The sequence below is a fragment of the Mycteria americana genome, chromosome 4, assembly GCF_035582795.1.
Source record: "Mycteria americana isolate JAX WOST 10 ecotype Jacksonville Zoo and Gardens chromosome 4, USCA_MyAme_1.0, whole genome shotgun sequence".
Taxonomy (NCBI): Eukaryota; Metazoa; Chordata; class Aves; order Ciconiiformes; family Ciconiidae; genus Mycteria; species Mycteria americana.
Window position 1 is genome coordinate 76,680,990 of NC_134368.1, and position 14,495 is coordinate 76,695,484.

A 14,495-nucleotide genomic window follows, 5' to 3' on the forward strand; every position below is an offset into this window, starting at 1 on the left:
GAAATATCCTGTTGGCTTGAGGAAAATAAGCTGGACATATTTAGGTTCCTGAAAGGACAAGTCCTAGTAAAAGTTTGTTCATGTCAACCACACCAGGGGCTCAGTCCTTGCTCCAGAGAACACTTCCATGGAGTACAGAACTGCTGCCTAGTGTACATGGAAACTTATGTATGAGAGAGTCCTTATGCTTAAAAAAAAAAAAGCCATTGATAAACCAATAGCAAAGGGTTGTATAAAACTTGTACTAAACCAGAGAAGTGTACTTGGTCTCCGTATGTGCTTTGTTTTCAAATATGTGTTGATATTAATAAAGATACCAGAACACAAGCACAACACTTAAGAATGAAAAGCCCAATCCTATTTTATGGCAGTTAAGAGTGGGTAAGCAATTAATCTTCATGCACAGTGGGATTCAGTCAGTTGCTGATACTTGCTTAAGAATTTGAAAAAAACATAAACAATAAATGAAGCTTTAGGTAACTTGTCCCTTTAATGAAATAGTAGGCTAAATGTCCAAAATATTAAAAAGTGCAGTAGTAATTCCAACAGAAACCTTGTTTTTTAAAATCCAGTAGCATTTTTACCTGCTGTCTTCAGCCAAGAGCCTGAGCAAGGACTGAGCACCTGTAAATGAAACTGGATAGGAATGGTCCCAAGCAAAGTGGAAACAGCACAGGCTGCTTTCATTTTTCTAGCTGTGAGAAATTGCTTAGCAGTAAGCAACCATCCTCAAGTCAGCGTGGTTTTGCTGATTTTCCCCTTTCCCCTCCTTTACTGTCTGCACATAGCATGAACTATATGCCAGGTTTAGGGATGAAGGGGAGGAAACTTTTGCTGTCTCTACAAAAGGATGAAATATCAATAGCCCCTTCTGGAGCACGAAGGGATGGTCGTGTTGACTTTGAAATTCCCCATCTGCTCTCCCCACACTGAATTCGCTTCCCCCTCGAGAGGAAACTTGTATTTCGGGTTTTCAGCCGGCTGGTTGCTGGCGGGCAGGCACTTGCAGTAGCCCGTGCGGGCTCCTCTACCCCGGCAGCGAGACGAGCCCCGTCCCTGACCGGGGAGGCTCGGCTGAGCCTGCCCGGCTGCCCCTGGCCGCCTTAGGTGCCAGCTCCCCTCTGCCTCTACTTGCATCTCCCCAGCCCCGCCTCGCTCCTCCTGACCTGCTCGCTCCCGCTCTCCTGCCTCATCTACCTCTCCTTATTTTCCGCCCTTAATCTCGCTGCATCCTCTCGCTGTCGCACCGCCCGAGGGAGCGAGGCTGCGGCCGTGCCTGTGCCGGGCAGGGGTCCGGGGGCAGGGGCGGCTTGCTGCTCCCCTCGCACCGCTCCAGCTCGGCAGCCCGCCCCGGGACGCGGGTAGCTCGGGCTGTTCGCCGCCACGGCCCGCACCTTGCCGCCGTGCCTGGCGTACGGGCACCTCCCGGCCCCGAGCCCCGGCCGGGGGCGCCGGCCCCCCCGCAGCGCTGGGGGAGGGCCCTTCTTCCCCCCAACCCTGGGGCGGTGCCCCCGCCCCGGCCCTTTAGGAGCCACGGCGGGGCGGGGGGCGGCGCAGAGCGCAGGGCGCCCCGCAGCAGCTGGGCCATGGCCGGGGGGCCCCGGGGGGTTCCGGCCGCGGCGACGCTGCTGCTGCTCGGGCTCCTGAGTGCGCGGGGGGCGGCGGAGCCCCCGGTGGAGCCCGACGCCTCGGCTATCCTGGTCTCCAAGCGGGGGCTGCGCGTCCCCCTCGGCCGCTCCGTCTCGCTGGACCCTGCGGCGGACCTGGTGCTGCGGGTGCGGCCGGGGGACAGGTGTGCCGTGGCGGTGCTGGGGAGCGGGCCGGGCCCGCAGCCCGCCGGCGCCCTGGATCCCCCGCGCTTCCCCTGCGCCTTCGCCCGCGGGCAGGTCGCCTACACCCACTTCGGGGCCCGCAGCCCCGGCCGGTACCGCCTGCGCCTCCAGCTCCGCTACGACTCGCCCCGCCGGACCCTTGTCGTGCCCTTCACGCTGGAGGTGGAGGTGCTCTTTCAGCAGCTGCGCCTGCTCAGCCGCAACCTGCCCCTGCCAGTGGAGAAGCTGCGGGGGCTCAGCGCCCCCCTGGACGGCAAGGTGCTGGGCTTCCCCGGGGGCGAGCCCGGCCCGCGCTGCCGTCTCACCCTGCTGCCCCCCGAGGCCGCCGGCGCCGGCCCCCTGCCCGCCTACGGGCGGCTGCTGGACGCCGAGGGGCGGCCGCTGCCCGCCGGCTACAGCAGAGACTGCTCCGCTGTGCTGCAAGCGGGGATCCGCTACCAGCACACGGCGGCCACCGCCTCCCCCGGCCGGGACTGCATCCCGGTGCGGGTGTCCGTGCTGCCTGCCGGCGGCCCGGAGCAGCAGGAGTACTTCCAGGTGCTGGTGCGGATCCACGAAGGGGCCGACAACACGCCGCCCAAGCCTAGCTTCCTGGCGCTGCTTATGATGGAGGTGGACCAGTTTGTGCGCACAGCCCTCACCCTGGATATGCTGGCTGCTGAGGACCTGGAGACCCCCCTGGACCTCCTGATCTTCAATCTCACCTCTGTCTGGCCCAGTGACCCACGGCAGCAAGGCTTCCTGCTCAGCACCGATGACCCCAGTCACCCCCTCATTGCCTTCTCGCAGCAGGAGGTGAGAGAGCTGAAGATTGCCTACCAGCCCCCTACCATGGACTCAGACCAGGAGCAGCTTTTCCAGGTGGAAATGGAAGTGCTGGACCCTGACGGCGCCTCCTCAGAGCCTTTTGCTTTCATGATCCTGGTAAAGCCCATGAACACGTTGGCTCCTGTGGCCACTTTCAGTCATGTGGCTGGCCCACAGCTGATGCTCTTTGAGGGCCAGTCACGGCCCCTGTCTGGCAACTTGGAGATCAGTGATGAGGACAACCTGAAAGAGGTGACGGTCTGGGTCACACGGGGTCTGCGTTACGGGAAGCTCAAGGTACTGGGTGTACCGCCCAGCCGCAAGTACTTCACTGCTGCAGAGCTAGCAGCAGGGCAGGTGATTTACCAGCACGATGGCAGTGAGCACAGCTACAGTGACAACATTGTTTTCTGCATGGCAGATGGGCAGCACCAGGTCGAATTTCTGTACCCCATCACTATTGCTCTTGATGATGATGAGCCACCGCTGCTGAATGCAAATACGGGGCTGGTGCTGAGTGAGCACCAGACTGTTCAAATCTCACCTTTTGTCCTCAGTGCCACAGATATTGACTCTGATGATGCCTCTATCCGATTTGTCCTAGTTGGGGACTCTGCAGTGCCCCTATTACACTCCCACCACTTTGGTGAGCTGCTGCTGCGTCAGGCAGAGCAACCAGCATCTTATGAGAGCAAAGAAAGCGGAGCAGGGTTGGAGAGTGACTCCTCTTTCTCTCCTTGGCACTTTGTGGAGGATGACCACGTGTACGAGAGGGTGGTGAACGAGTGGCTGCAGCAGGACATCCTCGATGGGAGGCTGTTCTTCAGGCACATGGGAGCTCACAGCGCCAGCCCAGTGATGGGGTGCGTTGTGTTCCAGCTGCAGGATGACAATGACCCCCCTAACCGGTCAGGGGAGCATGTGCTCACTGTCAAAGTCCGACCGGTAGACAACCTGCCCCACCTGCGCTGTACCCAGGTACTAGCCTGCAGATGACAGTGCAGGAATACCAGCTGACTGTCTTTAAGAAGCACTACTTACGGTACACTGACCTGGATACGGATGACAGGGAGCTGAAGTACACTTTACTGACAGCCCCAACTGACACAGATGAAAACCACTCTGTAGTCACTGGAGAGATTGTGTTGGCCAACAGTCCCGAGACGTCCATCACACGTTTCACCCAAGCACAGGTCAACCACCACAAGGTGGCGTATCGACCCCCGCAGCAGGAGCTGGGAATCGCACCACGGGTGGTTCAGTTCACATTCCTTGTAGAGGACTCAGCTGGCAATTCTCTACAAGGTACTTTTACTCTATTCCTGCAGCCAGTGGACAACCAGTCACCTCAGATCACCAATACAGGCTTCACTGTGCTTGAGGGAAACAGCTTCCTTCTCACCAGCAATCAACTGGATGCCACAGATGAGGACACATCTGCGGACCAGATTGTCTTCACTGTAACTCAAGCTCCGGAGCATGGCCATCTACGTTATCTGGAGGAGGGTCTGATGGTACAAGGGGAATCTTTCTTGCTAGATGATATTGCTGGTGGGCGTATCTCCTACAAGCACAGTGGCGATGAGTTTGCCAGTGATTCTTATCAGTTGGAAGTGAGTGATGGAGTCCATCATGTGCCAATCACAATCAAGATTGCTGTGCAGCCTGTGGATGATGAAAACCCAAGTATTGCTCTCCCTGGTGGTCGCAGGCGGGTGGTTGCAGCCATTGATGTCTTGGAAAATGGTGCTACTGAAATTACTACGTCGCTTATCCAGGGTACAGATGAGGATACAGATCACTTGGTGCTGACCTTCATTGTGCAGGATCCACCCAAGCTGGGTGACATCCTTGTGGATGGAGTGCGATCCGCAAAGTTTACCCAGCACGACCTCATCAGCGGAGCAGTAGCCTACGCTCACACCAGTGGAGAGATTGGCTTGAAAAAGAGGTATGATTCCTTCAATCTCACCATTTCTGACCTCTCCAGTGAACGGGTGGTGGGAGCCAGCACAGTACAAAGGGTCTGTGTGGCTGTAACTATATTGCCTGTGGACAGCATTGCACCTGAAGTGATGGTTGCGGCAGAGCCACTCAGTGTCCTTGAGGGAGGGAAGAGTACTGTAACTCTGGATCAGCTGGATGTGGAGGATATAGATACTCCCAGAGATGACATCTTGTGCATTATCACAGTTCAGTCCACTTCATGATATTTGGAGAATGTCTCTCCAGCCCCAGGGTCCGAGAAGTCTAGAGCAGGTACTGCCATTAGTGCTTTTTCCATCAAAGATGTTCGTCTGGGCCATGTCAACTATGTGCAGAGCATTCACAAAGGGGTGGAGCCTGTGGAGGATAGATTCACTTTCCAGTGCTCTGATGGTGTTAACTTCTCACCTCACCAGTTCTTCCCCATTGTCATCATCCCCACCAAGGATGAAAAGCCAGAGCTGTTTGTGCATGAATTCATGGTGCTTGAGGGGATGAGCCTGGTGATTGACACCTCCATCCTCAACGGAGCTGATGCAGACATGCCTCCAGATGAACTGCGTTTTGTTATTGCTATCCCTCCTAAGCATGGGCAGATTGTGCAGCAGCTGTCCACAGGCACTGTGCCTGTTCACAGCTTCACCCTGGAGGAGATCCAGGAGGCTTCCAGCATTGTGTATGAACATGATGACTCAGAGATGAAAGAAGATAGCTTCCAAATTCAGCTGACTGATGGACAGCACGTAGTGGAGCAGAATGTGCTGATTATGGTGATCCTAGTAGATGATGAGACCCCCAGGATGGCAATCAACAGTGGTCTGGAAGTAGCGATTGGCAAGTCAAAGGTCATCTCTAGTCAAGACCTTAAAGCCACAGACATTGATTCAGAGGACAAGAGCCTTGTTTATGTCATCCGTTTGGCGCCTGTGCAGGGCTTCTTACAGCATCTTAACAGACAAGAGGAAGTGCTGTGCAACATTACACAAGGCACAAACTTCACACAAGATGATTTAGACCAGGGTTTTATCCGCTATGTTCATACTGGCCTACATGGAGTGCATGATCTGATTAAATTTGATGTTACTGATGGTATTAATGCCTTGATAGACAGGTACTTCTATATTACCATTGGTAGCATTGATATGGTCTTCCCTGAGGTGATCAACAAGGGTGTAACTCTGAAGGAAGGTGGAAAGGTGACACTCACAACTGATCTGCTCAGCACAAGTGATATTAACAGTCCTGATGAAAATTTGCGTTTCAGTGTCACCCGGTCCCCAACCCGGGGCTATCTAGAGAATTCAGACAGTCCTGGAGTACCTGTTGTTTCCTTTACTCAACTCCAACTTGCTGGCAACAAGATTTACTACATTCACACTGCAGAGGATGAGGTGAAGATGGACAGTTTTGAGTTTGAAGTGACAGATGGGTATAACCCAGTCTTCCGTACCTTCAGGGTCTCCATTACAGATGTGGACAATAAAAAGCCAGTTGTAACTATCGGTGACCTGGTTGTTGAGGAAGGGGAGACCAGGCTGATCACCCCTTTTGAACTGACTGTGGAAGATGGGGATACGCCTGACCATTTACTCCTATTCACGGTCACTCAGGTTCCAGTGCATGGCCAGATTTTGTACAACAACAGCTACCCAGTCACCAGCTTCACCAAACAAGACTTGAATGAGAATCTTATCAGCTACAGACATGATGGTACAGAAACCAGCCAGGATAGTTTCTCCTTCTCTGTGACTGATGGGACCCACACAAACTTTCATGTTTTCCCTGACACTAGCAAGGAGATCCATCAACCTCAGATGATGAGGATTCAGATCAGTTCACTGGACAACAGAGTGCCACAGTTAGTGGTGAACAAGGGTGCCCCTGCTCTGAGAAAACTTCCAGCTGGGCACCTAGGCTTCCTGATCACTAGTAAGGCACTAAAGGCAGACGATCGCGACAGTCCGCACAAGCTGTTGAAATACAAAATAACAGATGGGCCAGAGCATGGCTTCATCATTAATACTGGCCTTGGAAATGAGAGCATTAGAACATTTATGCAAGGTTGGTGCTGATGGTTGTATTTGCTTATAAACGTTGGGCTCAATGAGCTGTTATTTTGTGTTATATTATTTGAATCTCTCTTTCAAGGGATTTAGAAAGTAATTTAAACTACAAAGTATATGCAAATTGATCAGAATTATAATACATGCATTTTAGATATGAAGCTTTGTTTTACCTATGAAGACACAATAGAAAAGTTCTGTGTTGTATGTGCATGCATTAATGTGTTTCCTACTGTGTGTTAAATGTACAACTTACCGTTTACATAGCATGGTAGTGTTCGTAAGAAGATGGGATAAAATCTGAAATGGTGATTTGCAGATCCTGCACCAGTTTATTTTTGAAGACTGAAGTACCTGTTTGCCTGCCTAGAAATTAAACCCAGGCTCAGAAATCACTATTATCTTCAGAGAAAACTGTTTGGAAAGGTGCTTAATATTTCTGCGCATCACTGGATCTAGTATTTAAAAAAAAAAAAAAAGGCTAAGGGGCACCCAGTAGCCTCAGTAGTTTGGGTTACATTTTGTGTAATTCTTTTCCACAGAGAAAGCTCAGTAGGTAGGGAGGCCTCCTTTAGGTCAGCTCCACCAAACCTGTGCAGAGGGAAGAGCCTCAGAGGATGGTAGGGCACAGTGACAGCAGCCAGACTCTCTATAAATGTCCCTGTGCTCCAGCCCATTTTAGGGAGTTTGCTGGGTTTAGGACTGTCATTCATCTGTCCTGGGTGGAATAGTATGTTGAAAGCTTTCACAAGGAAAGCTAGACTTTGCCTACCTCCAGTGTGCTTTGACTATGAGCAGGGGGGACAACATTTACCAAAGTTCTCATTAGACACTATAATAGGATTAGAGGTCTCTGTTATTTTTACATGCTCAGGTATGTTACCTTTCTTTTGTAAGAGAAAACAATCTGGGGAGAGAGAAAGTCTTTCTCTCCATACTTCCAGACAGGTTGTAGCTTTAAGATTATGGTAACACTATTTTTAAAAGTCTGCAGTTCGTCTGCCAAGCTACAGTGTTGTGAAAAATCATTTGCCATTCTTTCAAGAACGTTTCAGACATTTTCAGTTGACAGAAAGCACCCCAATCTGCCATGCCAGAACAAGAGCAACTGGTGACCCCAGGGGAGTAAGTCTCTTAGTGGATCAGAATTAGCTCTAGAACAGCTTAGCGCTGAATGGAGTATGAAGAACATTTAGGTATATCCCAAACATTTTTATATCAAATGAAATTGTTTTTTATTTAACTAAAATAAAATTAAAAGTAGAAGACTTCTCTGAAGTCTTCATATTGATGAAATGTGGCACAGAATAATACACCTGCAGCTTTAGGGTAATAGAAATATCCTGATGGTTTTCCCCATTCTTTGGGAATATCAAATCAAAATTTTACTGACTTCTAGACCTATTTGTGATTTGTTTAATACATTCTTATATTCACTCCCAATGTACCTGCAACAGTTTTGTGTGTCACAGAAGAGCTTAAAAAAATTATTAAAGTTAAATTGACCTTTAAAAAATGGGCAGATCTTTACTCCCAATAGATTCAATTTAGTTATAGCAAAGTAATTCTTCCTAATGTGCTGAAACAAGGATGTGACTTTAGTATTTAAAAATAAATATTTATGGTAAAACTATATCTCACTGTCTTTTTGCCATTGTTCTTTGAGCCAATAAGTAATTTTATGTTGTGTTGCTGAGTATAGACCAGTGTAAGAAGCCATACCACATTATACAAGTTTGGTTGCTGAAATGTTTTATCCACAAATTAGCCAACTTCTTAGTAAGTAATCAAATAGTAAAGGTAGAATGAACTATGTTCAATATTCTGTAGTAAAATGCTATGATGATTCATTTAGCATATTCTTTTCTTAGCCGATATTGATGAAATGAGGATCAGCTACATCCTGAAGGAAGGTGATAATGCTACCAGTGACATCTTCTATTTCTCCATTGAAGACAATGGTAAGATTAAGATGCTTAATTACACGTATCTTAGAATTGCACCATCTGGAAGATTGTTCACATTAAATAAACAAGTCATCTATTATTTCTTTATAAGTAATATGTAAAAGTGCCATGGACACATAGGAACACAAATCAGGATATTTTATTCATTTTAATGTATAATGTCACAATTAATGCAAACTGCTATGGCAAGCTATGAACTCTTAGTGGGATGTATTGTTGTCACAATACTGTTTGTTCAGTGGCCTTTATGGAGGACTGTTAGCAGTGACAGTCAATCCCTCATGGTCAGCTATGCATGTTACAGAAATTCAACCATGCAAGGTGGAGCGTTGATGGTATTGGAATCATGGCCAACTACTGAATCAAAAGAGAAAATTAATGCTAACCATTGTTAAATAGGGAGAGTTCAGTTGATCTAGATAATGGCTGAGAGCCTTGCGAAATGGTAAGATAGGCTGGTTAAGTCCATGTTGCTCTTACTTATACAGAAGCACATCCTTGTTTTGAATAGGTTGTTATTGTTTCAAAGGCTTCAGTGGACCAGTGATTATTTATATCAACTGATGTGTGTATGTTGCATTTTTTTTTGCGTATCCCTTTGATAACTCTTATTTTAAAATCTGTTTTGTTCTGTTTGTGGATTGTTTTTTTCTGTAGGCCGCAATATTTTTCCCCAATCATCTGCATGAATTAAGTTCACTGAGAATTCATCAAAATTTTACACAAGTTCCTCTTAATTAAAGGCAGACAGGAAGATTTGTAAAATAAGTTTGCAATTCAGTTAAATAAACTTCTGTGTAAGGACCTGCCTTCACAATAATCTCTGTAAACTTCCTGACTAGTTTGATGAAATCCTGAGTGCATAGAACATGTTAGAATAGCATTCTAACACAGCATTTGACAGAAAGTTAAATTTGTGAGTGTTTCCTAATGGGCCTCAAAACAAGTCTCAAACACCATTAAAATATTTTGTCCAAAATTGGCAGACTCAATAAAAAGAAATCCACATTGATAGTTATGAGGATAGTCACTGAAAAGGAGTAACTTCTTTGAGTTTGCTAAGGCTTCCTATTCTAATTATTGCAAACCAGAAAATGTGTATCTTGATCTCTTGAAAACTGGTTATTACATTCTATCTATAATCAGTCTGTTTCTGTTCTCATAGCTGTATAAATCATTGTAGTTTTATGTCCACCTTTTGTTATAAGCCAATCCAGCCACCTGAGAAATAAGCGTTCTGTTACGGATTAAGAGCTATCTCCCGCTTTGGTTAGCTGAGACATTTTGATTAGCTGAGATGAACCCATTAATTTTATGACTTGAAGATGAACACGAGCACCTTGGATATGACTTCCAGTGTTTTCTTTATCCCATCTGTAGGGCAACACATAACTGTTTTCGGGCAGTGCACTGAGGGTATCAGTTAGCAAAACAATGAAATGTGCGACTTGTTTATTTTCAATTGTCCAAGAAGTAATTGAACATTTGGAACTAGTCATCTGGTATTGCTACTTTCCTCATATATGAAAGATTGTGTAGCTTAAGGGACATTAAAAACATTTTCAATATTAGATCAACCACACCTCCGGTTCATTGTGATCCTGACAGGGACAAGTTTCTCATGTTTACAAATGAAGATGGAATAGTAGGCAGCTGGGAATGTGCACAGTATTCATAGCTTGAAGGAAATTATTTCCTTTCTGCTTAAGGTTTGGGTAAGCAAATCATTTCGTTCAGCTGTTGTTACACCGGGCTTCAGGAAACTGGAAGACTGTTTCATAAGCAAAGAATTCACCAACCCATTCCCCATGGCTGGCACTTTTTATCCTTGGCAACTTTACAGCTGGAAAGATCTTCTCTTTTAGGAGCTAGTAGAGTAATTGGGAGACAAAGCTATGACAGGCTGAAAATGGCTTTTGGTTTGTGCTTCCTCTGGTTATGCTGAAAGAAAAAGGTTGAACATTGGCCAGCTGAGGAGGATGGAAAAAACAAGCTAGATTTCACAAGCCAATTATCTTCTAGCTCTTCTTGAAGTAGTGTGCAACCAATGCAATTAAAATCAAATGGGCCTATTAATTTAAGAAAGATTGGAGATGCATTCTTTGTCTATTTTTGCTTAAATTTCACTTAGCACACAGGAGAAGGTGCTGTGAACTGCTGCCTGTGTCTCTTACAGACATCTTATTTTGCTGTCACTTGATCAATATACAAGTTTTTGTGGCATGACTAAGTGGGGTAATACAATAATGATGAGAAACAATGGGGAAAAAGGAATGACAAGACTGAACAGACTGAAGAATCATTCTTATTCCTTGTACATCCAGGGACACAAAGGGAGTCAGTTACTAGATGTTTTCATTAACAGCACTTTCAGTCTCTGCTAAATGGAGTGATTCTTTCAGCTAGATTACTTCATCATCTGTCTGTTCCAGATATCAACAAACAGAATAAGAAAAGCTGTGGCAATAAATGCGTGCAGCTATGCTTATAACGAAAGTATGTACTGACTGAAAGGTTGTTGTATACTGATGTGACTGGCATAACTACAGGAAGAGTACATGACTACAGGAAGGTGTGCTGACCGAGTAACATCTGGAAATTCACTTAAAACTTGTTTGGTGTGGGAAAGAAGGTTGAAAAGTCAATGCTGTCATTACTACTATAGCACAAGGAAATGCTTTTAAAAGAAATTCTATCTGGATTAGTCTTTTGTTGGCTTTGGTGCTTAGAAATACATTAAACATATTCCCTCAGGGGCATTTACCTCCCAAGGGAGAGCCTGAAAGAAGGCACAACTGTAACAGCTGTTGTACAACTCAGGAAAAAATACCTAAAGGCCCAGCAGGAGGAGAGAATGTACGCTGCTTTAGTACAGTTTGCAACTGCTTCAGCAACACTCAAGAAAGAGCCTGCTATTTTCTGTATTTTTATGGTCTAGCTTCTAAAATCCTCTTAAAAGCATTTGATTTTGCATCAGTACAAAGGAAACTGAGCAATGAAGCGTGCGTGTGTGTGTGTGTACCGAATGCGAGGAGAAAATGCGTGCATTTTTCTCTTTCTTGTCACTTCCCTTGCACAAAAGCAATCAGGTTCTTCCAGACAGAAGTTTCACCCTTTAATGGGAGAGTATACCTTTTGAATAATAGCATTTTGTCTAACCTGAGGGTAGGAAAGATTCCTTTAGGTTCTTTATCTAGATAACTGCTTGTTCTGCTGTTTAAGAGAGCTGCTGGGAAACCTTTATCAGTGATATGTGTGAGAAAGAAGCTGGCACTAGCTGGCAGCTTTCAGAAAAGTTGACCCCTCTAACTTGAGGAAACTGTTCCCATTCCTGCCATTAAACTGAAGTTTTGGCAGAAGTACTAGAATTTTACCCTACTAATTATTGGTGCACACTGGCAGCTCCGGATTGTGAGTGGTTAGTCTTGAGCCTGCAGTTCATTTCACAGACCAAATGCTGGTACAAATTGAATAGAAAGTAGGTAAGGTTCAGCTGGTTTTCATGATTTATTCCTGGGCTGAGTATACAGGTAGCATAATGTTAAGTTTGTTCAAAGATTTATAATGGAGCAATGACATGCAGTAAACCTAGGGTGGTTATTTTTGACTTTACAATATTTGATTTCGGAAGCGTTTGTTATTTTTCCTTGGGGATTTTCATGCAAAGATCAGCTTAGTTAGACTTGGTTAGTCCAATGCCTCTCCACCTGGTTTATGTTCAGTGATATTTTGTATGAGTAACTCCTCTATTTACCTGTAGAGTTCACCTTTTTTGTTTTGTAGGTTTTTGGTACACTTAACCTTTTGACACTCCTGTCATTGCTGCCCTCTAGACCTTGTTTTCAATTACTACTGCCAAAAGAGTAACGAGAGCTTGCTGATACTGAAAGCTACAATGTTTTGCTGATGTGAACTTTGTGGGACTAGTTCAGGCTTCTTTCAAACCTTGTGTGGAATGCAATTCTACCCTTTGGATAAAGGAGCCCTACTGAAATGCACTAAAGAGTATTTGCAATCCGTAAAATATTAAAGAAAATCTTTTATTATGTACTTCTAGCTACTAAAAAATAGCTTTGTAGAGAGAAAAATTTAGAATATGATCTAAAGTGTGAATTTGTTCTGTGCGTTTTGCCCAATATGGTCTCAGGTCCACGGGGTGAAAATCTGACCCTGTTCAAGTTAGCTTGGCTATGAATTCTAGTTGGCCTGGGATTTCACTCGGAGGCCTTCTCACCTGTATTTGATTGGTGCTACTGCAAATAATTTGCATGGGGGAGGTGTGGTTGGGTGAAAACCCTAAGGAAAACCTAGCAGTTCTCTGGTAGTATGTGATTTTTCCACCTGTTTTTCTTAGCTTTTGCTTTCCAAAGACTTGGACTGTTCAGCCAGGGAGTTGATCCAGGGACTGATCCAGGCTTCCCTGAGGCTGATATAAGGAGCCTCATCCTTTTATCTTCAAGTTTGTTAATGTTTTTCTAGGCAGGGAGTATGGCTCCTTAATTCTGAATAACCTCTCGGGGTTTGATTGAAGCTGGCAGCTAAGAAGGTACAAGAATACAGGCTTTTCTAATTCTGTGAGCTACACAGTTCTCGCAGATTCTAATACAATATTACAGTAAGTCACATGCTTGCTTATAAAATCTAGAAATGTTATGATATCTGCTCACTTAAGAATAGATATTCTTGTTAATGCAAATGAAAAATTAATCTCTTGGCAGAATTAAATGGTGTTTTGTTGTTTCCTTTTGTAACACAAACTGAAATATGGCAATTCTGGCAGCTTGTTAGCAATCCTTGGTTTGAATTTGATCACCTAAACTGGCAGAATGTAGTTGCTGGTCAGACTTAATATCTGGTGAGGTTTTGTGCGTGTTAATGACTGTATTTATCTAACACAACTGTCTACTCTTACATGTAGGTAAGATTTCCTCTAATTTTACTAACAATTTTACAAATCAACTTTGTGTTACCATATGCAAGTCAGTGTACCATTCTCTTGCTAAAAATTGCTCCTTTTTAGTAGGCAGCTTTTGTGCATCTATCTCCTCACATCCACAAATCTGAAAATAATTTGCAGACCTTGCAAAAGGTGTTGCAGTGGTCTAATTTCACCACTTTCAGACACAAAGGCACATCATTTAAGAGGCAAAGAATTTCCAACTGATGAGCCATCTCTAAGCAGCCTTAAAAAAACCCCAAAGCTACACCTCTCCCAAGTTAAATAGAATTTTTAAGGGGCTTACAAAAACTTTTGATTTTTAATAAAGTTTGGAAACATTAGTCAGCAAAGATATATGAATTCTTATGCAACAAAGCTTGTCAAGTAACTTGCACTGCAGGAATCTATTGAATTCAGTGGGAAAATGCCTTCCATTTTTAATGTGGTTTTGGTGTGCTCTAATTTGCTGTCATGCTTGACAGCACTGAATGATGCATTTTACCTGTGTTAACCTCAAGAATGAAAAGCTGTTAGGTGGGGACGCTTTATTTTGATACAGTTGTTTGCAAAGGCATTATATTTCTGCTGAAAGGAGAGAACCTGAGCAATTGTGGAATGAAAACATTGAAGTGTTTCTGACATGGCTTTGATTCATCCCTTCATCTATTGCTCTTTCAAGACAGGGACTCTACAGTGTTTTCAATTCTAAAGCTAGATTTTCCAAATGAATAAAGGTACACACTTGAAGACAAGGCTTTATCTATTTATTTTTTATTTTATTTTAATCCTCCCCTCCGAGGTGCTGGATACCATTTCTGCTGATGCAAGATTTTTATTTTTATTACTGTGTAATAGAGAACAATCATACTAGAATAGAGGAGCTGGATGACATGGTTTTTAA

At 45.1% G+C, this 14,495-nt stretch overlaps 1 protein-coding gene across 1 annotated transcript in view; it reads left to right on the top strand.

Moving 5' to 3' along the window:
• Positions 1–1,586: 1,586 nt before the first annotated feature.
• The window catches only part of FREM3 (FRAS1 related extracellular matrix 3), a 71,372-nt gene continuing 58,463 nt past the window's right edge, over positions 1,587–14,495 (top strand). The window contains 3 exon segments of the mRNA XM_075500520.1: positions 1,587–3,596; positions 3,599–6,686; positions 8,560–8,649. Of these exon segments, the coding sequence (XP_075356635.1) occupies positions 1,587–3,596; positions 3,599–6,686; positions 8,560–8,649 (5,188 nt within the window).